Genomic DNA, 27303 nt, shown 5'->3' with positions numbered 1-27303 from the left:
TTCTTAAATGGAAGAAGTTTGGAACAACCAAGACTCTTCCTAGAGCTGGCCGCCTGGCCAAACTGAGCAATCGGGGAAGAAGGGCCTTGGTCAGGGAGGTGACCAAGAACCCAATGGTCACTTTGACATAGCTCCAGAGTTCCTCTGTGGAGATGGGAGAACCTTTGAGAAGGACACACATATCTGCAGCACTCCACCAATCAGGCTTTTATGGTAGAGTGGCCAGACAGAAGCCACTCCTCAGTAAAAGGCACATGACAGTCCGCTTGGAATTTGCCAAAAGGCACCTAAAGGACTCTCAGACCATGAGAAACAAGATTCTCTGGTCTGATGAAACCAAGATTGAACTCTTTGGCCTGAATGCCAAGCGTCATGTCTGGAGAAAACCTGGCACCATCCCTACTGTGAAGCATGGTGGTGGCAGCATCATGCTGTGGGGATTTCATTCAGCGGCAGGGACTGGGAGACTAGTCAGGATCGAGGGAAAGATGAACGGAGCAAAGCACAGAGAGATCCTTCACGAAACCCTGCTCCAGAGCGCTCAGGACCTCAGACTGGGGCGAAGGTTCACCTTCCAACAGGACAACGACCCTAAGCACACAGCCAAGACAATGCAGGAGTGGCTTCGGGACAAGTCTCTGAATGTCCTTGAGTGGCCCAGCCAGAGCCCGGACTTGAACCCGATCGAACGTCTCTGGAGAGACCTGAAAATGGCTGTGCAGCGATGCTCCCCATCCAACCTGACAGAGCTTGAGAGGATCTGCAGAGAATAATGGGAGAAACTCCCCAAATACAGGTGTGCCAAGCTTGTAGCATCATACCCAAGAAGACTTGAGGCTGTAATCGCTGCCAAAGGTGCTTCAACAAAGTACTGAGTAAAGGGTCTGAATACTTATGTAAATGTGATTTTTCAGTTTTAAATGTTTTATAAAGGTGCAAAAATGTCTAAAAACCTGTTTTTGCTTTGTCATTATGGTGTATTGTGTGTAGATGATTGATGATCCATTTTAGAATAAGGCTGTAACGTAACAAAATGTCAAGGGGTCTGAATACTTTCCGAATGCACTGTATAAAAATGTCAAACATGGCTAAGAGGGTCTTCACACTTACTAGACTTTTTGTAAAAACTACCGTCGGCTACACATATTACTGCAATGTAAACTTGCGAAGTTGTCACATCTCGAACGCAATCTCCGGAGGTAGCGCATGACTTTCGCTCTTCAGTTGCCCACATCTAAGCAGGGCAGTGTAAACAGAATTGTCTCGTTGAGTCAACACTCTTACAGTATTATTTTTTTTCTAGCAGAGCAATGTTTTTGAAACAGCTGAAATTTAGGCCTACAGACATTTTTTCCAAATTCTTTAGATTTTTTTAGATTATTTTTTTTGTAACCTGAAATTCTAGTAACCGCCTGTTACAGTCTGAAATCATTGCCGTAACTTTAATTGTCAACAGAGGTTAAACATTTTTATATTTGCTTGACTACTCTGAGCCACCGAAGTCCAGGCAAGTAGCAACTCCCCTTGGAATTATCAACGTTTTCAGTCGCAATTTGCTTTTGTCTTATATAATGACTTCCATGATATTGATCAAATGAAGCCTGGTTTGTTCTAAGGTAACTTTAATACGCTAGTGTAAGCCTAAGAGCTACTATCTAGCTATGGGTTAGCTAAACATCAACATTCAGCGAACAACCAGCACGTTGTTGTGAGGAGGATGCAGAAATTATTTTGTTTAGCTAGCTAGCTTGCTAGCTAGCTAACGTTACCTAGCTGTGTAGCCTATATTATAATGTGAATGACACTGTATGATAACGTTACTGTACTTTTATATTCGTATGGGAGTGGTAAACATTTATTATTGATATGGTAATGTTACTTGATCTGAAGCATGTTGTTCGCTATCTAGCTAGCAGGAGTTAGTTGTGTATTGTCAGCTAATTTAATGTGGATGGACGAGAAAATAAACCATTTAATTGTCTGCACATGCTCGTGAATTGTTGCATTACTCAAGAGTGTATTATGGTTTGGTTGCATTAATCTATACAGTAATATGTTTTAGAAGAAAAGTTTCTCAGATTGTTAAATAGTTTGTTCTTACTGGCTAGTGGCTACTGTGATAGTGGCTACTGTCACGTTGCCAGTCACAATGAAAGGTAAGGCAAGGATGTAATGTGAATTGAAAAGTAGAAATCTCTTTCGCCACTTCGCTCCTCAGACTCCCCTTCAACTCTCGTAGTGGTAATATGTCTCTAAGCAAATAAGGGTGGCATTGAGGTTAACTCGAATGCGGTTATTTTGACTGTCGTTGCGTCTTGTTGCTTTGATTTGGTTTCGTGACAAACGGTTTGAGGAATAGTAGAGAAAAAGGGCGGTTAGGCTTATCACGTCAAGAGATTCTTTCAGGGTTATTTTAATGCTGCTGCTAAGTTCACCTCGAGTGAATGAATTACCGTCCTGAAAAAGGTCACCTTTATGTAGGCCAGGCGTTTCAAAGTCTGAGACAGTGGGCAACCCTTCAGAGAACATCAAGACAAGATTTTGCAACGGAAAACATTTGCAACTAAAATTAGCCTTCCTTATTGGACAAGTTCGGGTTTCGTCCCATTTGCTTCCGTCTTTGCTTCCATATAATTGACTTGACCTTACCTGTTCTTTAGGAGATGGAATACTGTCTGCAGTAAGGGCTTCGGGGGAGGGGAGCTCACAGCTCAGGCTATCCCAAAATCCTGTTTCTGTGAGGCATCCACTGCTATTGTCCCTCTGGGGGACCTTTCACCCCTGCTATACAAAGAGGCTGAAACAATTTGGTTTCAGTCCCTCCTCTAGCTTGTTCAAGTAGAGGCAGCTAGAGGTGGTGCATTTTCGAAACCCAGGTGGTTCTGAGACTGCATTCTCTATTTCTGGGATTTCTTTCTCTAGCTGCGCTCGTTGAGTTACCCAAATGAGTGGTTGAGGCTGGGGAATGCTCAACGAAACTTTATCAGATGACATCACTACGATGATTAATTACATCAGGGATGCCAAGCAAGTCTGTGTGAGCAACCGGGTCTCCACAAATGAGTGAGCACATCTGCGTTTGATTTTGGGGAGTGTAAAAGTGTGTTGTCTGACACTGTAGTGATGTTCAGGAATGTGTAATCTTGGGCCGGCCCCTCTCTGTTCCCTCAGCTCCCTCCTTCCCAGCACTCTTCCCTTCGCAAACCATTCCTCAAAGGGCCCGTGGTGGGGGAGGGGCCCCACACCGACCAGTCATGTGACTTCAGCCTCTGTCCATTTGGTGTTGGTGAATGGCTTGTTGGCTTGAGCAGTGGTTGGGATAAGCAGTAATGTCCTGTTTTCTGGAGCTCTTGTGCTGGACAGTGGACACCGCTTCATAAGCACCCATTGACGGGCAAGGGTTGCAACTAGGTTCTGTCGGAAAGGTAGCAACCGTCTCTCTGGGAGTACAAGCTTGTATGAAGAGGTAAGCCTTTCTCTCTGTGCTGTTTTCCGTCTAGCTACTCATACTGGAATGGGTCTTTTGATTCCTTTCACTATAGAGCACATCACATCACATAGGCTAAATCAATGGGGCTGCTGTTGGCTGTTCCATCCATGTCTTTGTGTTTCAGGACTCAGCCACACAGGATGGACTGTCCGAGGTTGGCTGGAATATTGCTGTTGAATATGTTGAGATTGTGGGTTGAATTGACTTGAGATGTCATCTAGCTAACCAGAAGACATCGGACACCAGGCCTGTATTCATGAAGTGCTGATTTAGGGTCAGTGCCTTTTTAGATTATAATGAATGGATAGGGGGACCTGATCCTAGATCAGCATTCCTACTCTGAGCTCTTCAGAAAGCTTTTCAACAGTTGTGCCTTTGGCCGGAGCTGGAGGTTTAGGTGAACTGGCCATTGAAGTGGTGCTGTAGAGAGGATGACACCGCGGGGAGGGTACCTTTACAATAGAATTAATGCAGGAGGAAGTGATTGAGTTTGTTTTGGAGGTGCAACCACCAGAATAAAGCTGCCTGTCTTGTCCTCATCCCCCCACCCCAAGAAAGTTTATTTGGGAACCAATAGGTCTTCAGGGGCAGGGCCCATACTCATAAAGCATCTAAATACCAGTGCTGATCTACATTTATATTTTAGTCATTTAGCAGACGCTAAAGGAGCAATTAGTGTTAAGTGCCTTGCTCAAGGGCACATCGATAGATTTTTCACCTAGTCGGCTCGGGGATTAGACCCAGCGACACAACGCTCTTAACCACTAAGCTACCTGCCGCCCCTAGGGAAAGCTTTGCTGATAAACCTGTGAATCCCAGGGGGTTGGTATAAGAAGTGGGCCCAAGGGTTTATGTGTGCAGTTCCGTGCCGGTCCCTAACACTGGGGGGGTTGGAGCAGGGCTGTGCGTGACCTGGATCTGTGTGGGGCAGAGTGTCTGAGTGTGTTTTAGGGCAGCTAAGTGCCGTGTGCGTGTCAGTCATTCACAGTGTGCATGTCAGGAATATTGATCTGAGACAGATCACACGGTTAGTGTGTCTGACACATTTTCCGACGTGGAATCCACCATCGTTCACTCAGCAGGGGTTGATGATGATGGTGACATTAGCTACATGTGTGTGTGTCTGTGCATGTGTGTGTAATGCCACCAGATCCTCCTACATATAACCAGTTCGCTCCATCAGACCAGACGCCATGACAATTAGTTGAGGAGGATGTCATTCGTTTTGATTGGCGTCTACATTAACTTGCCGTCGGTTCTCAGCCAACCTCTCAGAGGATTAAAGGACCATATGTTAAGGCTGTGTGAGCGGCGATCCACCGCACTCTGTCTGCCAGTCTACACAATGACTGTTCTCATCTCAGCAGCAATGCTCCCATACAGTCCTCCTCATTAGATCTAACCTCCGCTCTGTCTTGCCTCTGCAAAGGTATGCGTATGCTTCAGCACAGTACGGTTGTTAAGGGCAATTCCATGGAAACGGAATTACACTGAGACTCAGATTTTTCACTTTAAAATGTATGCCAAACAAAAAACGTTGATTTCAAAGTTTAACAAACCATACAACTCTATGCATAATGACTACTAGAAAAATGTACACAATAAATACAATTAAAAACATTTACTGGAAATAAACTGTGCAGATAAAGTTACGTAACAGAATTACAGTAAAATCTCCCTCAGTTTTATTCTGTTACCAAATTTTGTATCTGCACAGTTTTGTACCTGTAAATGTGTTTTTGTTACATTTTCTGTGGAAATTGTTCAAAACAGTCCTTGTGCATAGAGTTATATGGTTTGTTAAATTTAGAAATCAATGGTTTTTGTTTGGTGTACATTTTAAAGTGAAATATCTGAGTGGGCGATATATCAAATTAATGCTCCAACAATCTCACTCCCTCTCCCGCTCTCCAGTTATTGCTCTCTCCTCCCCTCCCTCTCTACCTTTGCCGGCCCACTCTCGGCGGGGAGGGAAAGAGGGAGGGAGGGGTGGACAAAAGGCAATGATTCCAACAAATGAGCATGTCAGTTAATGTTGCTCATCCCAGCGATGTGGTATGGCCCAGAGTGAGGGGACGTGGGATAGTGTGGGGTTGGAGGGGGGATGACAATCCTTTTGTTCAAAGGCCCCTCAAGGGAAATTAACCTCCTCATTCTGAAACAATCTTCTTCACCCGTGCTACTGCTCGGCTCTTCTACTCTGCTGCCTGCGTGCCATTTGGCCACAGAGAGAGAGAGACATCCACACTGTTTCCACTCTCAATATCACATTTTCCACCTTTTTCAAATCCTGCTGCTATTTTTAGCCCTACACTCCTCTCAGCTGTGAGGAATCTGTGGCGTGCAGCAGTAGCCGCAGAGGTTGTGATATTGTCCAAAAGCACCAACACAAGCACCGCATGGCATCATGCTGCTGCACCAGGACACAGGTGCACAACCTCCTCACGTGTTGCCCCAGCCCTAGCCTCAGCCTAACAATTAGTACTGATGCCTGATGCCTGAGCATACCACTTCACTGCACTCTGAAGTAGGATTAAGACGTCAGCATGCTTCGGTTCGAACTCGGCTGGGTAAACCGAACGAGTGTGCTCGCATACTCCCTTAAAAGACGTTCGCTTAAAAAAGGGGGAAAGTGGCAATATTACGCCGGGACAGTAGAGGGCAATAAGCTGGTAATAGCCATCTACGGCTAAGCAAGGAAGTCACGACACACCCAAACAAGGAAGAGATGTGCGGGACAATAAAATCAAAGACAGATAAAATAGTATAGACAGAGAGACCCGGGAATTGCCCGGGATCTACTAGATTTGCTTTACCTAGCAAGACATATAATATGGGAGAGGCAGAGATGGATGTAGGGGCATATGGCCGAGAGAGTGATGGTGGAGAGTTTCAAGAGTTATTTTGGGTAAAACTGCAGCAGGAGACACTTGACTGGCCGATTTACAGTGCCTTGCGAAAGTATTCATCTCCCTGGTGTTTTTCCTATTTTGTTGCATTACAACCTGTAATTTAAATGGATTTTTATTTGGATTTCATGTAATGGACACACAAAATAGTCCAAATTGGTGAAGTGAAAGGAAAAAAATTACTTGTTTCAAAAAGTGGTGCGTGCATATGTATTCACCCCCTTTGCTATGAAGCCCCTAAATAAGATCTGTTGCAACCAATTACCTTCAGAAGTCACATAATTTGTTAAAGTCTACCTGTGTGCAATCTAAGTGTCACAGAGCTCCTCAGCGGAGACTGGAGTATCTGTCCATAGGACCACTTTAAGCCGTACACTCCACAGAGCTGGGCTTTTCGGAAGAGTGACCAGAAAAAAGCCATTGCTTAAAGAAAAAAATAAGCAAACACATTTGGTGTTCGCCAAAAGGCATGTGGGAGACTCCCCAAACATATGGAAGAAGGTACTCTGGTCAGATGAGACTAAAATTGAGCTTTTTGGCCATCAAGGAAAACACTATGTCTGGCGCAAACCCAACACCTCTCATCACCCCGAGAACACCATCCCCACAGTGAAGCATGGTGGTGGCAGCATCATGCTGTGGGGATGTTTTTCATCGGCAGGGACTGAGAAACTGCTCAGAATTGAAGGAATGATGGATGGCGCTAAATACAGGGAAATTCTTGAGGGAAACCTATTTCAGTCTTCCAGAGATTTGAGACTGGGACGGAGGTTCACCTTCCAGCAGGACAATGACCCTAAGCATACTGCTAAAGCAACACTCGAGTGGTTTAAGGGGAAACATTTAAATGTCTTAGAATGGCCTAGTCAAAGCCCAGACCTCAATCCAATTGAGAATCTGTGGTATGACTTAAAGATTGCTGTACACCAGCGGAACCCATCCAACTTGAAGGAGCTGGAGCAGTTTTGCCTAGAAGAATGGGCAAAAATCCCAGTGGCTAGATGTGCCAAGCTTATAAAGACAGGGGGGTAGGTGGTGGGGGGGGGGGGGGGGGTGAATAGTTATGCACGCACAAGTTTTCTGTTTTTTTGTCTTATTTCTTGTTTGTTTCACCCAAAAAAAATATTTTGCATCTTCAAAGTGGAAGGCATATTGTGTAAATCAAATGATACAAACCCTCCAAAAATCCATTTTAATTCCAGGTTGGAAGGCAACTAGTTTTTCAACCACTCCACAAATTTCTTGTTAACAAACTATAGTTTTACTCCACTACATTCCTAAAGAAAATAATGTAATTTTTACTCCATACATTTTTCCTGAAACCCAAAGTACTCGTTACATTTCGAATGCCTAGCAGGACAGCAAATGGTCCAATTCACACAGTTATCAAGAGAACGTCCCTGGTCATCCCTACTGCCTGTGATCTGGCAACTCACTAAACACAAATGCTTCATTTGTAAATTATGTCTGAGTGTTGGAGTGTGCCCCTGGCTATCCATAAATTAAAAAAAGAAGAAAATCGTTGCGTCTAGTTTGCTTAATATAGTGAATGTGAAATGATTTATACTTTTACTTTTACTTTTGATACTTAAGTATATTTTAGCAATTACATTTACTTTTGATACTTAAGTATATTTAAAACCAAATAATTTTAGACTTTTACTCAAGTAGTATTTTACTGGGTGACTTTCACTTTTACTTGAGTCATTTTCTATTAAGGTATCTTTACTTTTACTCAAAAATGACAATTGGGTACTTTTTCCACCACTGGACAGGTGTGTGCCTTTCCAAATCATGTCCAATCAATTGAATTTACAATCAAGTTGTAGAAACATCTCAAGGATGATAAAATGGAAACAGGATGCACCTGAGCTCAATTTCGATTTTCATAGCAAAGGGTCTGAATAGTTATGTAAATAATGTATTTGTTTTTTATTTTTAATACATTCGCAAAGATTTCTAAAACCCTGTTTTCGCATTGTCATTATTGGGTATTGTGTGTAAAGATTGATTTATTGTATTAAATCCATTTTAGAATGAGGCAGTAATGTAACAAAATGTGGAAAAAGGGAAGGGGTCTGAATACTTTCCGATTGCACTGTATATGGCATCTTTTGGCCATTTAATGTGTTTTCCATTTTAAGTGTATGTATCAATTCTTTATGGAGATATGGCCATGTGAATCATGTCCAACAGAGCAGGGGTTCCCAAACTCGGGGCCCCCCTTCCAGCATTGGGGAACATGCCCCCCCCCCCCCGGCACTCGCATGCGCCACGGCTATTTTTATGGGCAAAAGCACTGTTCATGACACAAACTGTTCACACCCCTATTGTTGGTGGAGAGAATTTTGCAGGGTTAAAGCTTATTTCCTGCAATTCTACACATTTTGTCATGGGGTGCAAAGAAAGTTTTGCAGTTTTAAAGATAATTTTCTTACAATTCTATATTTTGCCATGTCTAATATGTATTCATGTGATATTTGAGTAACAAAAATAGGAAAATGTTAGCTGACATGGGCTAGTTGATCTGGACATTATAGTTATAAATAGCTCTCTAAGGTCTGCAATGACTAACATAACAAGAGGAACTGATGATGCACTACTACCCATAAAAACTAGCGGTCAAACAGGGAAATGATTCCAAAAGTTTTTTCCACCATTCATTTTTAATTTTAGAAACACTTAATAAGGGCTGTGTTTTGTGTAGGCTTACCCTGGCGTGATGTTTTGGTAACCATGCAACTCGCTCTCGAACAAGGTGACTTTTATAATTATATTTGGCTCTATTTACTCTCAGATTCGAAAATGCTATATAGCATCAAAGTAGACATCATGCAAGACTACAAATCCCTGTAAGCTCCTGCATGTCATCTCTAGCTGACACCTTTGCTAACCGGTGTTTTGTCAATTTAAAAGTTACACAAAACAGTTCACAGAATTGTCAATTTAAATAACTTTAGCCAATTTATTATTTACTAAATTTAGCTAACAGAGATTCTTACCTTTTGATTTGGCAGTCTTGTCCAGATCATCATGGCATTTGTAGTTCTTTATGATAGCCACATTAGCAGCTAATTAGCATTTCATTTTTTCGGGGGAAATACAGGCGAATATATTGATAAAAGTCACCTTGTCCTAGAGAGATTTACATGGTTATCAAAATGTCATGCCAGGGTAAGCCTGCACGAAACAAAGCCCTTATTTTAAGTGTTTCTAAAATCCGCAATGGGAAAAATGAATTGTGTAAAAAAAATTGAACCATTTCCTCGTTTGACCGCTAGGTTTTATGGGTATTATGACTCATACTGTGGTACTCTATACAGCCCCATGCAGCTGGTTGGCGGCTGTACAAAAGCCCTTGGAGTGGAGCAGCATACTACTGAGATGAACTTGATCAACCAAGTTGATTTCACCTGTTGACTCTCTCTCAATGCCAAACACTTGCCACTAATTATCAGGACTTCCCTGGCTCATTCACACCTTTTTAGTTTGTGTTTAAATCCAGTCAAGTCATTTCTCAGTTTCTTTCCAGTTGTGTTAAGTTAAGAGTAAGTTTGTTTCCTATTCCCATGTATATTTTAGTTAAGTCATAACGTTAAGATGTCATCTAATTTCCTTATTTGAGATATATTGGTTTAATTGATCGATCCTTATCACATCTTTTATGTTATGCAACCTGCTTATGTCTCTCCTTTGTTGCAGAACCATACACAAATTCAACTTTACAATGTCGAACCACAAGTCCATTTACACATGAAAAGCTGAAATGCCAATAAGTATTCAACCCCTTTGTTATGGCCAGCCTAAATAAGTTCATGAGTAAAAATGTGCTAAACAAGTCACATAATAAATTGCATGGACTCTCTCTGTGTGCAATAATAGTGTTTAACATGATTTTTGAATGACTACCTCATCTCTACCACACACATACAATTATCTGTAAGGCCCCTCAGTCGAGCAGTGCATTTCAAACACAGATTCAACTACTAAGGCACTGTATACGTAACAACATTACATTCAATACCACTCAGTCTCACTTCCTGGCTGCTCATAAATTCAGTGGAGGACCGGTTCTCCAACAACTAGGACCATCCCAACCCTCCCTCCCGTTTCCCTATGGAATTTTTGGTTTGGCCTGATGTCATTATGACAATGTACGTCATGACTTTGATCGTGTAACAAAACTTCTCTCGATCTGATCTGCCCGAGGCTGAAATAGATAATGTGTCCATCTGTCCTGCTACAGTACCTTCAGAAAGTATTCATACCCTTGATTTATTCCACATTTTGTTGTGTTATAGCTTGAATTCAAAATGGATTAAATAAAAAAAAACTTCTCACACATCTACACACAATACCCCATAATGACAAAGTGAAAACATGTTTTTACAAATGTTTGCAAATTTATTGAAAATGTACATAAGTATTCACACCCCTGAGTCAATACTTTGTAGCTTACACAGAAAGCGGCACAGGTCCTAATCCAGGCACTTGTCATCTCCCATCTGGATTACTGCAACTCGCTGTTGGCTGGGCTCCCTGCCTGTGCCATTAAACCCCTTCAACTTATCCCGCTCAGCCCAGTCAAAGCTATTCGCTGCTCTGGCACCCCAATGGTGGAACAAGCTTCCCCACGATGCCAGGACAGCGGAGTCACTGACCACCTTCCGGAGACACTTGAAACCCTACCTCTTTAAGGAATACCTGGAATAGTATAAAGTAATCCTTCTCCCCCATAAAAAAAAAAAAAAAGGTGGTTGTCCCACTGGCTATCATAAGTTGAATGCACCAATTTGTAAGTCGCTCTGAATAAGAGCGTCTGCTAAATGACGTAAATGTAGAAGCACTTTTTGCAGTGATTATAGCTGTGAGTCTTTCTGGGTAAGTCTCTAAGTGTTTTCCACACCTGGATTGTGCAACGTTTGCCCATTCTTTTTGAAATTCTTCAAGCGCTGTCAAATTGGTTGTTGATTATTGCTAGACAACCATTTTCAGGTCTTGCAATATATTTTCAAGCAGATTTAAATCAAAACTGTAACTAGGCTACTCAGGAACATTCAATGTCGTCTTGGTAAGCAACTCCAGTGTAGATTTAGCCTTGTGTTTTAGGTTATTGTCCTGTTGATAGGTAAATTAATCTCCCAATGTCTGGTGGAAAGCAGACTTAACCAGGTTTTCTTCTATCATTTTGTCTGTGCTTAGCTCCATTCTGTTCATCTTTCATGCTAAAAAACTCCCCAGTCCATAACGATTACAAGCATACCCATAACATGATGCAGCCACCCCTATGATTGAAAATATGGAGAGTGGTACTCAGTAATATGTTGTATTGGGTTTGCTGCAAACATAACACTTTGTATACAAAAAATGAATTGCTTTGCCACATTTCTTGCAATATTACTTTAGTGCCTTGTTGCAAACAGGATGCATGTTTTGGAATATTTGTGTTCTGTACAGGCTTCTTTCTTTTCACTCTGTCAATTAGGTTAGTATTGTAGAGTAACTACAATGTTGTTGATCCATCCTCAGTTTTCTCCTATCACAGCCATTAAACTCTGTAACATCACCGTTGGCATGGTGAAATCCCTGAGCAGTTTCCTTCCTCTCCGACAGCTGAGTTAGGAAGGACGCCTGTATCTTTGTAGTGACTGGGTGTATTGATACACCATCCAAAGTGTAATTAATAACTTCACCATGGTCAAAGGGATATTCAATGTCTGCTTTTCATCCCTTTTTGCGAGGCATTGGAAAACATCCCTGGTCTTTGTGGTTGAATCTGTGTTTGAAATTCACTGCTCTACTGAGTGATCTTACAGATAGTTGTATGTGTGGGGGACAGAGATGAGGTAGTCATTCAAAAATAATGTTAAACACTGTTATTGCACACAGAGTGAGTCCATGCAACTTATGATGTGTCTTGTTAAGCACATTTTTACTTCTGAACTTATTTAGTGTTGCCATAGCAAAGGGGTTGAATACTTTTTGACTCAAGACGTTAGAGCTTGTTATTTGAAATTAATTTGGAAACATTTCGAAAAACATAAGTCCACTTTGACATGATGGGGTATTGTGTGTAGTCCAGTGATAAGAAATCTAAATTTAAACAATTTTAAATTCAGGCTGTGACACAACAAAATGTGGATAAAGTCAAGGGGTGTGAATACTTTCTGAAGGCACTGTATACGTAACAACAACATTGGGTGGTAGGCCTATGTTGATTTGCTCAGTAGTGTCCCTCTTGTAGCTGAGGGATGGCAATCATTGTTTTGGTAGTTTCTCCTCTTATAATTATAGACTTTCTGAATATGCAAATGATAGCAACATTGCAGGAACATTTCTCATGTCTATTCTCCAATGTGGTACGGTAGACTGCTATCTTAATAGTTGGCCTCATGTCTAAACACGTGTTCTTTTGTTTTCAGGCTGCCTGCTGGTTGCGGAGTTGTGGGGCTCCCTGCTGACCCCAACGTCCCTCCGATGAACCCCATGAACTCCATGAAACCTGGCCTGCCTCCTAATCCACACAGGTGTGTACCAACTACCCACCCAGCCAGACAGCCTGCCCATCTCTCCTCCCTCTCCGTTCGATAAGGATGATTCTAAGCTTTGATGTGTTTTGTAGATTGGAAGAATAGCTATGTGACTTTCAGGGCCTGTATTCACGTGTCTCAGAGTAGGAGTGCTGATCTAGGATCAGGTCCCCCCTCTTATTCATTATGATTTAAAACACGAAACTGATCCTTGGTCATACTCTGAGATGCTTTGTGAATACGGGCCCAGAAATACATCCTATCTGTGAATTTCTGTCAAGGAGGCAAGGGAGAGTCGAGATGAACTGACAGATAAAGTGAACTTATTTTGAGGATGGCTGGCTAGACGTGGGAGTTGAGAAAAGAGTGTGACAGTAATGTTTTTATTTGAATGAGAAAGTACACCCACACAAGGCAAAAATATGCCACCACCTTTCACTCCAACGTAGCTTTATTTTAATATAGAAACACTTACTCAACACAGTTTTGTGCTGATATAGCCTTCTAACCCTCACTTCAGTACAGTTTGCCTGGATAGAGGCCTGGGTCTAGCCCAGCAAATCTCTCTCTCCCAGTTGAAATTCCTGTACCACCAACATCAACTTTCTCTAGCAGTTTACCATAGTCACCTCTCAGTCCAACCAAGTTGGATTTTGTTGACAGTATGAAGTAGCAGCTAGCCTTAACAGCTTTCTCAATTGGTCCGTATGTCTGATGATGATGAAGTAGTAATTTTTTTTTTTTTTTTTTTTTTTGTCATTTAGCAGACGCTCTTATCCACCCGGTGTGATCCCTGTCCCTGGCCTTTGTGCTCTGGGTTGAAGTTCCCCCTATGTACAGTTCTAGGATAAGCATCCCCTCCCCAAATCCTAACCTTAACCATTGGGGAAAATGCTAAACTGACTCAAGATCTGTATCTATGGCCAACTTTAACCTACACCTGCAGTAGCACTTCAGGGAATCATCATTGCACAACATTTGTGCAGAGCCACACGTTCTAATACAGTTTGGACCTTGGATTTGACCAAATTCAGAATGACCTCACCTGAAGTAAACTGTTCAGTGAAGTCACAGAGCGTAGCCCCATCTTACCTGGAGTATGTTGAACATGTAACCTAAAGCAAGGAGACTTTAGTGTTGTTGCTCTCTGGCTGCTGGGTATAACTAGCCTACATACTGTAGTGTAGGGACTTGGGAGCAGTGGCTCTGCTGCAGCAAGGCTGCACACCAAGTTTGCGTCCCCAGCCTGTTCCCTATTTAGTGCACTACTTTTGACCAGGATAGGGAATAGGGTGCCATTTGGTAAATGTGTTGTCACATCCATAGATGTGTGGTGTGCAGCGTGTGAGTCAGTGTGACCTGTGGACAGGTTCTGTGGAGCTCTGAAGAGCTCTGTTGTCTGAGAGTGGAGAGGGGCTCAGAGAAACATGCCACTGTCCTTTGTCCCAGTCAAGGGATCAGGCCCACAGGAAGTAGTTTGCAGGAGGTGCCGTGTTGTGGTGTACATACATGGTTCTTCTCATCTTCATGGTCATTGAAGGTGTCCCACATAGTTCAAGGCCGCCTGTACACACACACACCGCGCACACACGCACTGTACACATGCACACACACACACTACACACACACAACACACACACACATTTACACTCCCAATGGGTTTGTGCAGATGCCTGAGTGTTGTATCTGTGCATCAGGGTTTCTGTTAGGAAAATGTGGCGCCTGACAACATGACTGGGAAGATTTTAATTTACCTGCCATTTGAGAAATTTACCGGACCCATGTGTATTGTGTGTATAACCCATTAGGGCATCCACCCACGGTGCTCAGAATGACAGAAATACCATTTAGATTATGGTAATGCATTTTAACAGAACATGCAACTCGTAATGTCCCCACCTATCTTCCAAAAACATCTGAAACCCTACCTCTTTAAACAGTACAGTGAATTCGGAAAGAGTCAGACCACTTCCCCTTTTTCCACATTTTGTTATGCTACAGCCTTATTCTAAAGTGGATTAAATATTTTTTCCCCCTCATCAATCTACACACAATACCCCTTAATGACAAAGCGAAAACAGGTTTTCAGAAATGTTTGCTAATTTATTACAAATAAAAAACAGACCTTTTGCTATGAGACTCAAAATTGAGCTCAGGTGCATCTTGTTTCCATTGATCATCCTTGAGATGTTTCTACAACTTGATTGGAGTCCACCTATGGTAAATTCAATTGATTGAAAAAGAAAAGGAGAGCCGCACACTCTAGGAGCTCAGATGCAATAATTTAATAACCTAATAACCAACGTTTCGACAGACAAGTTTCTTCATCAGGGTATAATGACAAACACTGTGGGTCACTTGTTTATATAGTTTCAAAGGACACACAGGTGTCTGTAATCATGGCCAGGTGAGGCTTGATATCATTGGTTAATTTACAGATATAAATAGAAAATATAGAAAACATGAATGGATAGCATACGATCATAGAGACAATTTGGCTACATAGGCCTACAAACATTTACAATGAATAGCAAAATCACAATAATGACAAGAATGGCTTCAGATCAAAATCTATGTTGAGACCGAAGGGAGCAAGGGTCTTTAAATTAAAGATCTGCCTGGATCTCCTTTTCTTTTTTAGGTCTTCTACTCCGCTAGCCAGCACCTAAACAGGTGTGCGTTTCTTTCACCTCCAAATTCAATTGATCGGATATGATTTGGAAAGGCACACACCTGTCTATATAAGGTCCCACAGTTGACAGGGCATATCAGAGTTAAAACCAAGCCATGAGGTCAAAGGAATTGTCCGAAGAGCTCTGAGACAGGATTGTGTCGAGGCACAGATCTGGGGAAGGGTACCAAAACATTTCTGCAGCATTAAAGGTCCCCACGAACACAGTGGACTCCATCATTCTTAAATGGAAAAAGTTTAGAACCACCAAGACTCTTCCTAGAGCTGGACGCCTGGCCAAACTGAGCAATCGGGGGAGAAAGGCGGGAGAACCTTCCAGAATAACAACCATCTCTGCAGCACAGCACCAATCAGGCCTTTATGGTAGAGTGGCCAGACAGAAGCCACTCCTCAGTAAAAGGCACATGACAGCCCACTTGGAATTTGCCAAAAGGCACCTAAAGGACTCTCAGACCATGAGAAACAAGATTATCTGGTATGATGAAACCAAGATTGAACTCTTTGGCCTGAATGCCAAGAGTCACGTTTGGAGGAAACCTGGCACCATCCCTACGGTGAAGCATGGTGATGGCAGCATCATGCTGTGGGGATGTTTTTCAGCGGCAGGGACTGGGAGACTAGTCAGGATCGAGGGAAAGATGAACGGAGCAAAGTACAGAGAAATCCTTGATGAATACCTGCTCCAGACTAGGGCGAAGGTTCACCTTCCAACAGGACAATGACCCTAAGCAGACAGCCAAGACAACGCAGGAGTGGCTTCGGGACAAGTCTCTGAATGTCCTTGAGTAGCCCAGCCAGAGTCCGGACTTGAACCCATCGAACATCTCTGGAGAGACCTGAAAATAGCTGTGCAGCAACGCTCCCCATCCAACCTGACAGAGTTTGAGAGGATCTGCAGAGAAGAATGGGAGAAACTCTCCAAATACAGGTGTGCCAAGCTTGTAGCGTCCTACCCAAGAAGACTCGAAGATGTAATCGCTGCCAAAGGTGCTTCAACAAAGTACTGAGTAAAGGGTCTGAATAGGAAGGCTGCACACCAAGGTTTCATAACCAATATTTATGTAAATGTCATATTTACGTCTTCTTTTTTGTTTGTTGCAAGAATTTCTGAAAACCTGTTTATGCTGTCGTTATGGGGTATTGTGTGTAGATTGATGAGGGGAAAAAACTATTTTATCCATTTTTGAATAAGGCTAATTTCTGTTAATTAATCCATTAATTACTGTCATTTACCGTTCTCATTCTCGGAGTGGAAAAGTTGTTTGCAGAGTTCACAACCTGCCTCACTTGTGAGAAACATGTTTTGGTTTATTTCATAACCATCATTTACGAGATTTATAAAATTTTTCATTGCCTTTTGTTTGGCGTGCTCAGTGTGAACAATGAGCATGTGTCTGGTTTCTCTGTCCTGATAATGTTGAGGGATCGTGCACGCCTGAGCACGTATAGAAGTACCTGGCCTGCTGCGTGGAAATGTAGGAAAGTGGTTTTTTAACATCCATTGCGAATTATAATATAATAAAACTATAGTTCTTCACTGTAAGCTATTTGAAAAATCTTTCCAACATTCTCCCCCTCGATAATCACCAATCCTCAGTGTGAAAGAACAATGGAAGTTATAAGCCTACTGCTGCATTGGCCTATACATTGGCATTTTCCCTATTTTGTTGCCTTACAACCTGGAATTAAAATAGATTTTTTGGGGGTTTGTATCATTTGATTTACACAACATGCCTACCACTTTGAAGATTTTTTTTGTTTTTTTTTGTGAAACAAAAAAGAAATAAGACAAAAAAAACAGAACTTGAGCGTGCATAACTATTCACCCCGCCAAAGTCAATACTTTGTAGAGCCACCTTTTGCAGCAATTACAGCTGCAACTCTCTTGGGGTATTTCTCCATAAGCTTGGCACATCTAGCCACTGGGATTTTTTCCCATTCTTCAAGGCAAAACTGCTCCAGCTCCTTCAAGTTGGATGGGTTCCGCTGGTGTACAGCAATCTTTAAGTCATACCACAGATTCTCAATTGGATTGAGGTCTGGGCTTTGACTAGGCCATTCCAAGACATTTAAATGTTTCCCCTTAAACCACTCGAGTGTTGCTTTAGCAGTATGCTTAGGGTCATTGTCCTGCTGGAAGGTGTACCTTTGTCCCAGTCTAAAATCTCTGGAAGACTGAAACAGGTTTCATTCAAGAATTTCCCTGTATTTAGCGCCATCCATCATTCCTTCAATTCTGAGCAGTTTCCCAGTCCCTGCCGATGGAAAAACATCCCCACAGCATGATGCTGCCACCACCATGCTTCACTGTGGGGATGGTGTTCTCGGGGTGATGAGAGGTGTTGGGTTTGCACCAGACATAGCGTTTTCCTTGATGGCCAAAAAGCTCAATTTTAGTCTCATCTGACCAGAGTACCTTCTTCCATATGTTTGGGGAGTCTCCCACATGCCTTTTGGCGAACACCAAACGTGTTTGCTTATTATTTTCTTTAAGCAATATCTTTTTTCTGGCCACTCTTCCATAAAGCCCAGCTCTGTGGAGTGTACGGCTTAAAGTGGTCCTATGGACAGATACTCCAATTGCCGCTGTGGAGCTTTGCAGCTCCTTCAGGGTTATCTTTGGTCTTTTTGTTGCCTCTCTGATTAATGCACTCCTTGCCTGCTCCGTAAGTTTTGGTGGGAGGCCGTCTCTTGGCAGGTTTGTTGTGGTGCCATGGACTATTTTGTGTATGTCCATTACATGAAATCCAAATAAAAATCCATTTAAATTACAGGTTGTAATGCAACAAAATAGGAAAAGCGCCAATGGGGATGAATACTTTTGCAAGGCACTATAGGCTATGAGTTCCATGCGCTCATTTCTTTATGCGCCATTGGATCATGGCGATCTCGCATTAGTTGACTTTTAACTTTTCGATTTTGATCATTTTAATTCCGATTTTTATGATTAACCATGTGACAATGATTTTGAGAAACGAAAATGTTATTATTTAAATGAAACTGTTCCACGAAAATGCGCATATGAAAATCATAACTGGCACGTAAAACAGTAGAAATGGTAGGTTAATTATAAGCTTTCCCAAACTTGAAACTCACTCGCCGACGAATTCTTTATAAAATAATTGCCTCCACGCTTTATGGTCAGATTTTGCCTATAGGCTACTTTGAAGCAAGGTAAGACATGCCTCATAAAATGAAATAAAACATTCAGGTTTCAAACAATTAAGTATGTCTTCAAAATGCATACTGGCTCTAGCTCACATTGTAAAGTGGTGGGTGACGCGCTGATATCCTGTTGCCTGCACTTGAATAGTGATTGGGAGGCACGCTTCAATTACCTATTGAGAAATAAAAAAAGTATTATTTTTAATCGTGCACCAAAACTGTTTTTAACACATGATTGCCTTTAGAATTGTTGCGCAAAGAATGGGCTTATAAAAGCAGGTTTTACTGTTCCAGCAGCTAACAGCTGAGGAGCTCTGTATGCTGTGCACGTGTGATAGTTGTGTTGGATAAATAAGACACATGATGACTAACGAAAATACACACAGGCCAATTTCATTTCACTAAATTATGCAAATTACCTATAGACCCATAAGAATGACGGTCAAATGTATTTCTATCGACTGGTATTTCCATCAATGAATATAAGCATAATTTTGCAATGGGATTTTTTAAAGTCTCCCAGTCATTTTGGCCGGCAACAGGCTTTTCATTTTTTTTATCGGCCAAAATAACGGAAACCCTGCTGTGCCTGTGTGGCCACCGTGCCAGACTCAACAAGATGTGCGCTGCAAGGCTGATTATGGAAAGCAAACAGGAATAACTAGAGCAGGCCTGTTTTACCCAGTATGAGTCACACACACACACGTAACTTCTCTCTTGGCACTGCTACTTTTACCCCTATCTAGGTGACGGCTTTATCTCCATGGAGACATGGTGCAGTGTCGTGTGATAATGTGACTGACATGCACAAGGCAAATCCACTAAGTAAAGCACAGGCAGCACACATGCTCAGCAGAGATTTTAAATATGAACGGGCTATAGCAAAGCCAGAATCTTCAGGCATGCATGTTGCTTACATGTATAAATACATTTCCATATTTCTCTCCTGACAAAGCAAAGCTCCAGCATCAGCTCAAAGCTCCGACTTATCCACCTTATCCCATAGTTGAGGTCCCCGAAGCGCCATAGAGGAAGTGTTGGTCACGACCCAATTCTCCAGTCAGTAATCTCTCTCTGTCTCTCCTCCTCCTCAGTGACTGCTCCTACCCTTATGACCCTGTGTCCTGGCAGCAAGGCAGCAATCAGCCGGCAGGCTCCCTGTCTGTGGTAACCACAGTGTGGGGGGTGACCAATCCTTCACCCAGCCAGGTATGGATAGACCCGTGACCCCATGAAAGCAAACATTAAGGCTGCGTCCCAAATGGCACCCTATTCCCTATGTAGTGCACTACTTTTGACCAGGACCCATTTGGGACGCTACCTACAGCTGCGATACAATGTCACCCTCCCTTCCCTTCCTCCACAGGCGATAGATCAACATTCCAAAGTACAAGTATCATCGCGGTGCGATATTAGAACTAGGTTGATAGTGATTCACCTCGTAACGCTCCTCTGTTTGTTTCTCCTCCCCCTCTCAGGTCCTGGGTGGGAACCCGATGGGCCCAGGTGGGAACTCTGGCGGGGGCAACATGATGCCTGGCCACAGCCCTGGGATGGGCCAGCAGTTTATTGGTCAACAGGGCTACCCGGAGCCCAACAAAGGCTACATGCAGCAGGGCATGTACGGCAGGGGCAATGGGGGATACCCTGCCGGGCCTGGCTACGTGGGCAGGTAAGCGTCAGACAGACAGATATAGCCCAGGCCCAGGCCACATGTTTTTACCTCCGCTCATTCATGTGGAATTACCTCGTGGAGAAGGAGAGGAGAGATTTGGAGGCAAAGATTAAGTGAGTCAACATCTTGACCACACACACATGCCCGTGTTGGCAATATGCCTCTGCCAACTCCAGTATGTGAAGGCTGGATAGTGTCAGAGCTCCTCATCCATCTTCCTTTGCTGCAACCGTTTCCTTTTAGTGAGACCTGTCTCTGACTCACCCATTGACAGCAGCATCCTTTTGCCATCCCCTCTCATACCATTGTAGATTCAGTCGACTAGTAGGCTATTTAATCCTGAATAGACTAAATTGTTAAACATTCAGGGTGACACTAGTGGTTAAGAGCGTTGTGCCAGTAACAGAAAGGTCGCTGGTTCTAATCCTCAAGCCGACTAGGTGAAAAATCTGCCGATGTGCCCTTGAGCAAGGCACTTAACCCTAATTGCTCCTGTAAGTCGCTCTGGATAAGAGCGTCTGCTAAATGACAAAAATAAATAAATAAATACAAATAATCTCTATGCACCATTCGTTTTTGAATAGCTGGAACTATTCCCTCCGAGCACAAGGGACAAGAGTCCAAACCAAAACAGAATGAATTAGCTGTCAGACATGTTGTATAGTAGTCCTCCTTTAGTCTTTGTATAGTAGCAATGAGGATGATGGTTTCTGGTTATACGGAACAGTTACTGTTTTACAGGGAGAAAATGTACCTGTGTGTGAAATACTGGAGACACACACTATTTTCAGATTGGTTTATTTTGAAACAACCATTTCTCTGCCGCCTCAGTTACCCCAATAACGGAGGGGGGTCTATGGGCATGCCCCCTCACGGCATCCGCCCTCAAACCGACTTCACCCAGGCGGCGGCGGCAGCTGTGGCCGCAGCGGCTGCCACAGCAACGGCCACAGCCACGGCAACGGTTGCTGCTATCCAGGAGAAGCAGAACCAGGAGATGAACTATGGCCAGGTAAGGAAGGAGGGATGGAGGGAGGGAGGGAGAGCAAGGTAGTACATGCTCTAGAGTTAATTTTTCCATAGGTATAGATCTAGGATCAGCTTGCCTTCTCCCAAATCCTAACCTTAACCATTAGAGGGGAAAATGCAAAACTGACCCAAGATTAGTATCTAGGGGCAACTTAATCCTACTCTGCTATTGTAATACTATTGTCTCAGGATGACCACAAGCCAGGGGTTGAGACGTAAAAGCCTTATGGGAGTTGCCTGTCAGACTCATGTATTGTGTTGAAACATCCAACCAAAATGGTGGCCTCTGTGGGTCTGAGTGGATACTGCACCCCCTGCTGGCTGTAGGAGTGAGTGTCTTATGAGCAACACCGCTCAAATGGACTGTATTTATACGTTATTATAACCACGTAAACCAGGGAAAACAGAGAACATCAAAGAGACTTCTGTTTGCTTTATCTCATCTGCCATGTCACGCCCACACTAACCTAGAGGACTTTTCAGATGGCCGGCGGCGCGGGCTACAACACACAGTTCATGCAACACCCGGGCCCCAGAGGTCCCCCTGGCATGTCCCCGGCAGGGATGGGTCCCGCTCGTCCCCCGTCCATGGGGCCCATGTACGGAGCCCCTCAGGGCCAGAGGATGCCCCAGCACCCGGGCTACCCCGGGGCTCAGCAGGGACCCCCCAGGCCGCAGCAGGGACTCAAACGCCCATACAACGCTGAGGTTCGTCTCTCCCGGCGAATTACTTCACATACTTTCTAATGCAAACCATTTGTAGACTGATAGCCATAAATTGGAAATATACAGTGTGAATTATAATACTATGTTAACACCTACATACATCCATAATCATATTTCATTTAATTTTATTAAGCTTGATCTTGATATGTAGTTGTTTTTGGGTACACTGTCCAACTTCACCAAAATGGGCCATTTTCTTATAGTAGTCCCTTCACATTTTAGCAAGTTAACGCCTCTAATAAATGCTGGGTATCAAAGTGTAATTTCGCCAGCTTAAAACTCAAGTAAGCTCAACTTCCTTATTTGGTGAGGTCATTCTCTGTAACATTATAGCTTTCATTTCGTTGTATCCCCATCATACCAGAAATATAATTGTGTGCCCAGTTTTGTTTTGGGGTCAACACATATCTCTGTTCCATTTTGCCCCCTCTGTGTCTCTCCCTCAGGGCTTTCCCGGGCAGCAGTATGGTCCAGGCATGGCTGGCCCTGCTCCTGGTCAGGGGCCCTACCCTGGGCAGCCCATGCAGTACCACGGGGGCCCGGGGCCCCAGCGCTCAGCTACCTCCCCCTCCTACCAAGGCCACAAAATGCCCATGCAGCAGGGCAACATGGGCCAGTACCCCTCGGGACCAGCCCACCCAGGACAGTACTACAAGGTAACACTTCCTACGCTGTCCAGTGTCTGTCTGTGTGTTTCACAGCCTGGTGGCCTGTGCTGTTTTCACACCCTCCTTCCTATGTGTGTGAATGCCCTGGTTAGCTACTGTAATAATACCCAAACTAGAGTCCAGAGTACAAACCAGTGTTTTGCGATTTGCCTTTCAGTCGGAGCAGTTCAACGGGCAGGGCAACACGCTAAATTCACTAGCAGCTGGGGGAGTCGGTGGACCTTACAACACCTTCAACCAGGCTGCAGTCAATGGGGTGAGAGAGAGACCGAGAGAGAGAGAACTCATTCTACCTTCATTATGTTTTTGTGTAACATGGTCCCAGATCTGTTTGTGCTCTCTTGCCAATGGCCATAGGAGTTGGCAAGACAGCACAAACAGATTTGGGACCAGGCTTGTCTTTGTGTGTGGAGATGTAGACCTACGTCGCCTCTGAAAGGCAACATCTCAAAGCACAGCACATTGCTGGTATTTTTAGTCCTCCGAGTACAGCAACCTAACCCTACTCTTGTTCTCTTTGTGTCCCAGCCGGGCAGGGCGATGCCTGGTTATCCAAGCTCTCCCCTTCCTGGAAACCCCACCCCACCCATAACCCCGGGCAGTGCGGTGCCCCCCTACATGTCTCCTGGCCATGACGTCAAGCCCTCTTTTCTGCCTGACATCAAGCCAAACATGAACTCCCTACCCCCACCACCCCCCACAGGTAAACCCAAACATATCATTTACATTTACATTTTAGTCATTTAGCAGACGCTCTTATCCATGACACACTCACACACATAATATGCTTTTGAAATCCCCTGTCTCTCAGTAGCTAGGCTTCCATCCAATTGGGGACAGATTTTCATGCGAATATTCAAAAATCTGCATAAAGAAAATAGGTACATTTTCCCACCGGTGGTGTGTTTCCACCAAACGGACTTATTGCAGATAAAAATCCGTGCTGATGACGTAGTGCACTCAAAATGTACCTTTTTGCGTACGTTCTATGTGTTGTCACAAAAACTGTTGCATTAAATAGAAGATGTGCCTACTATGGTCTTGTTACGTGTACTTTAGCCAGCAGCTCGCAGATACAGGGTAATGGCTAGAAGTGATCTAGCTTTTGTCGACTCACCGTCAGATTTGACTTTTCGTAGCAGGTTAGGAGAATTTACGCAGCAGGTTATAATAATTAGGTAAAGGTTAGGAAAATGATTAGGGTTTGCTAAAATATTTTTTTTTTTAAACTTTTGACGTTAATTTGACAATAACTGGATCCCATCTAGCCATGGCTCAGATACAGTGCGGGTAGGCTGGTTTACATGATGAGATTATGGATATTTTTCAAAACGGCAGTCAAGCATCGATCATCATGTCACCAGAATAAGACCCTCGACATTTATTGGAGAGGAGCATCAAGCTCATACCATGCACTTTCTCCACCCTGTGAAGTTCATCATAACTTACTTAATCTGTAGCCTAATTTAAACTGCATGGTTTCCCGAGTCGTAGTGGGAGGACCACACACCATGTCGTCGCGTGACTCCAAGTTTACTTCAATATGATGGTTATTATATCAATATTAGCACATCAATGCGTTTCCACTGCCATTTCTCGCATAATTAATTTTACAGACACAAAAAGGTCCCACCATGTCAAACTAACAAATTATCTGTCGGTATTTATAAAATTGTACTGAAACTTCCTGTTTCCATCACAACTGTCGTGATTAATTTTTATATGGTATGACATTACTCGCATAAAAACTGTGGATGGAAGCGTGGTTAGTGTAGTCTTTGGTTTCACCGATTATCTACATTTACGCAAGTAACGCTCGGTGCCTCCAGAAAACAGAGAAACCAGTGTTGTGTGTGTTTGGACGGTCTAACAACGAGACATGGTGGCTGATTGATTGCTCCTGGCCTCGCTCAACAGGTAACCCCAGCGACGACCTGCGGCTGACCTTCCCCGTACGAGATGGCGTGGTGCTGGAACCCTTCCGCCTGGAGCACAACCTGGCCGTCAGCAACCACGTCTTCCAGCTGCGCGACTCCGTCTACAAGACCCTCATGATGAGGTTCGAGCTCTGCTGCTCTTCATGTTATATACTGCTATGCTATACTATATTATACTATACCATGCTATACTATAATATACTGTACTGTGCTATACTATATTATACTATACCGTGCTATACTATAATATACTGTACTGTGCTATACTATATTATACTATACCATGCTATACTATAATATACTGTACTCGTGTGTGTGTGTGTGTGTGTGTACCGTACGCAGGCCGGACTTGGAGCTCCAGTTTAAGTGTTACCACCACGAGGACCGTCAGATGAACACCAACTGGCCAGCATCGGTGCAGGTGAGCGTTAACGCCACGCCCCTCACCATCCAGCGCGGTGACAACAAGACTTCCCACAAGCCCCTGTACCTGAAGCAAGTGTGCCAGCCTGGCAGGAACACCATCCAGATCACTGTCACCGCCTGCTGTTGTGTAAGTGTCCTGCAGCGCACACACACACACACACACACACACACACACACACACACACACACACACACACACACACACACATTCTCTGTTGAATGGAGTCTCACCATTGTAACCAACTCTTCTGCAAGTGTCATGTCACAGTTCAAATTGAGGCACAGTCAAACCTGTAGCCCTCTATGTAGAGACAAGTGTTCACCATTGCACTGATCATCTCTAATCCTAAATATCTCTTTCGCTGTCTCTTTCCTTCTCTCAACCCCTCGCCCCTCTCTACCTGCAGTCGCACCTGTTTGTGCTCCAGCTGGTCCACAGGCCGTCAGTGCGCTCGGTGCTGCAGGGCTTGATGAAGAAGAGGCTGTTGCCGGCGGAGCACTGTGTCACTAAGAGTGAGTGGAGCATTTATTTAACCTTTAATTTACCAGGAAAATCCCATTGAGATATAAAATCTATTTTAAAAGGGAAACCTCGCATTGGAACTAGGACTACCACTGGTACCACCATTTGCCATTCTCAGTTGTCTCAAATCTATTGCAAAGTCTGAACAAGCTTTTAGTAGTATACAGTCCATTCGGAAAGTATAATGACCCCTTGACTTTTTCCACAATTTGTTACGTAACAGACTTAATCTAAAATGGATTAAATCGTTTTTTTCCTTCATCAATCTACACACAATACCCATAACGACAAAGCAAAAACATGTTTTTTGAAATTTTTGCAAATTTAATAAAAAACTGATATCACATAAGTATTCAGACCCTTTACTCAGTACTTTGTTGAAGCACCTTTGGCAGTGATTACAGCCTCGAGTCTTCTTGGGTATGATGCTACAAGCTTGGCACACCTGTATTTGGGGAGTTTCTCCCATTCTTCTCTGCAAATCCTCTCAACCTCTGTCAGCTTCAGGTTCTGGGTCACTCAAGGATATTCAGAGACTTGTCCCGAAGCCACTCCTGCGTTGTGTTGGCTGTGTGCTTAGTGTCATTGTCTTGTTGGAAGGTGAACCTTTGCCCCAGTCTGAGGTCCTGAGCGCTCTGGAGCAATCTCTCTGTACTTTGCTCCGTTCATCTTTCCCTCGATCCTGACTAGTCTCCCAGTCCCTGCTGCTGAAAAACACAACCAGAGCATGATGCTGCCACCACCATACTTCACCGTAGCAATGGTGCAAGGTTTCCTTCAGACGTGACTCTTGGCATTCAGGCCAAATAGTTCAATCTTGGTTTCATCAGACCAGAGAATCTTGTTTCTCATGGTCTGAGAGTCCTTTAGGTGCCTTTTTGCAAACTCCAAGCGGACTGTCATGTGCCTTTTTACTGAGGAGTGGCTTCCGTCTGGCCACTACCATAAAGGCCTGATTGGTGGAGTGCTGCAGAGATGGTTGTCCTTCTGGAAGGTTCTCCCATCTCCACAGAGGAACTCTGGAGCTCTGTCAGAGTGACCATTGGGTTCTTGGTCACCTCCCTGACCAAGGCCCTTCTCCCCCGATTGCTCAGTTTGGCCGTGCGGCCAGCTTTAGGAAGAGTCTTGGTGGTTCAAAACTTCTTCCATTTAAGAATGATGGCCACTGTGTTCTTGGGGACCTTCAATGCTGCCGAAACGTTTTGGTACCCTTCCCCAGATTTATGCCTCGACACAATGCTGTCTAGGAGCTCTACGGACAATTCCTTCGACCTCATGGCTTGGTTTTTGCTCTGACATGCACTGTCAACTGTGCAACCTTATATAGACAGGTGTGTGCCTTTCCAAATCATGTCCAATCAATTGAATTTACCGCAGGTGGACTCCAATCAAGTTGTAGAAACATCTCAAGGATGATCAATGGAAACAGGATGAACCTGAGCTCAATTTCGAGTCTCATAGCAAAGGGTCTGAATACTTATGTACAGAATTATTAATACATTTACCAAAAATTATAAAAACCTGTTTCGCCAT

The 27303-nt window shown here is 43.6% G+C and overlaps 1 protein-coding gene across 1 annotated transcript in view; it reads left to right on the top strand.

Moving 5' to 3' along the window:
- Window positions 1-27303, top strand: part of LOC311141625 (zinc finger MIZ domain-containing protein 2-like) — a 70425-nt gene that overhangs the window by 26444 nt on the left and 16678 nt on the right. Inside the window, exons 2-12 of the mRNA XM_084177014.1 lie at window positions 12822-12926; window positions 19881-19995; window positions 20265-20458; window positions 21293-21473; window positions 21974-22198; window positions 22663-22872; window positions 23042-23140; window positions 23413-23587; window positions 24802-24943; window positions 25164-25374; window positions 25655-25760. Coding sequence (XP_084033140.1) covers window positions 12877-12926; window positions 19881-19995; window positions 20265-20458; window positions 21293-21473; window positions 21974-22198; window positions 22663-22872; window positions 23042-23140; window positions 23413-23587; window positions 24802-24943; window positions 25164-25374; window positions 25655-25760 — 1708 coding nt within the window. The 5' untranslated portion in view covers window positions 12822-12876. The remainder of the gene's footprint in view (window positions 1-12821; window positions 12927-19880; window positions 19996-20264; window positions 20459-21292; window positions 21474-21973; window positions 22199-22662; window positions 22873-23041; window positions 23141-23412; window positions 23588-24801; window positions 24944-25163; window positions 25375-25654; window positions 25761-27303) is intronic.

This window comes from Coregonus lavaretus, assembly GCF_964263955.1.
Source record: "Coregonus lavaretus genome assembly, chromosome: 14".
NCBI lineage: Eukaryota > Metazoa > Chordata > Actinopteri > Salmoniformes > Salmonidae > Coregonus > Coregonus lavaretus.
This window is presented reverse-complemented; position numbering and strand designations above follow the sequence as displayed.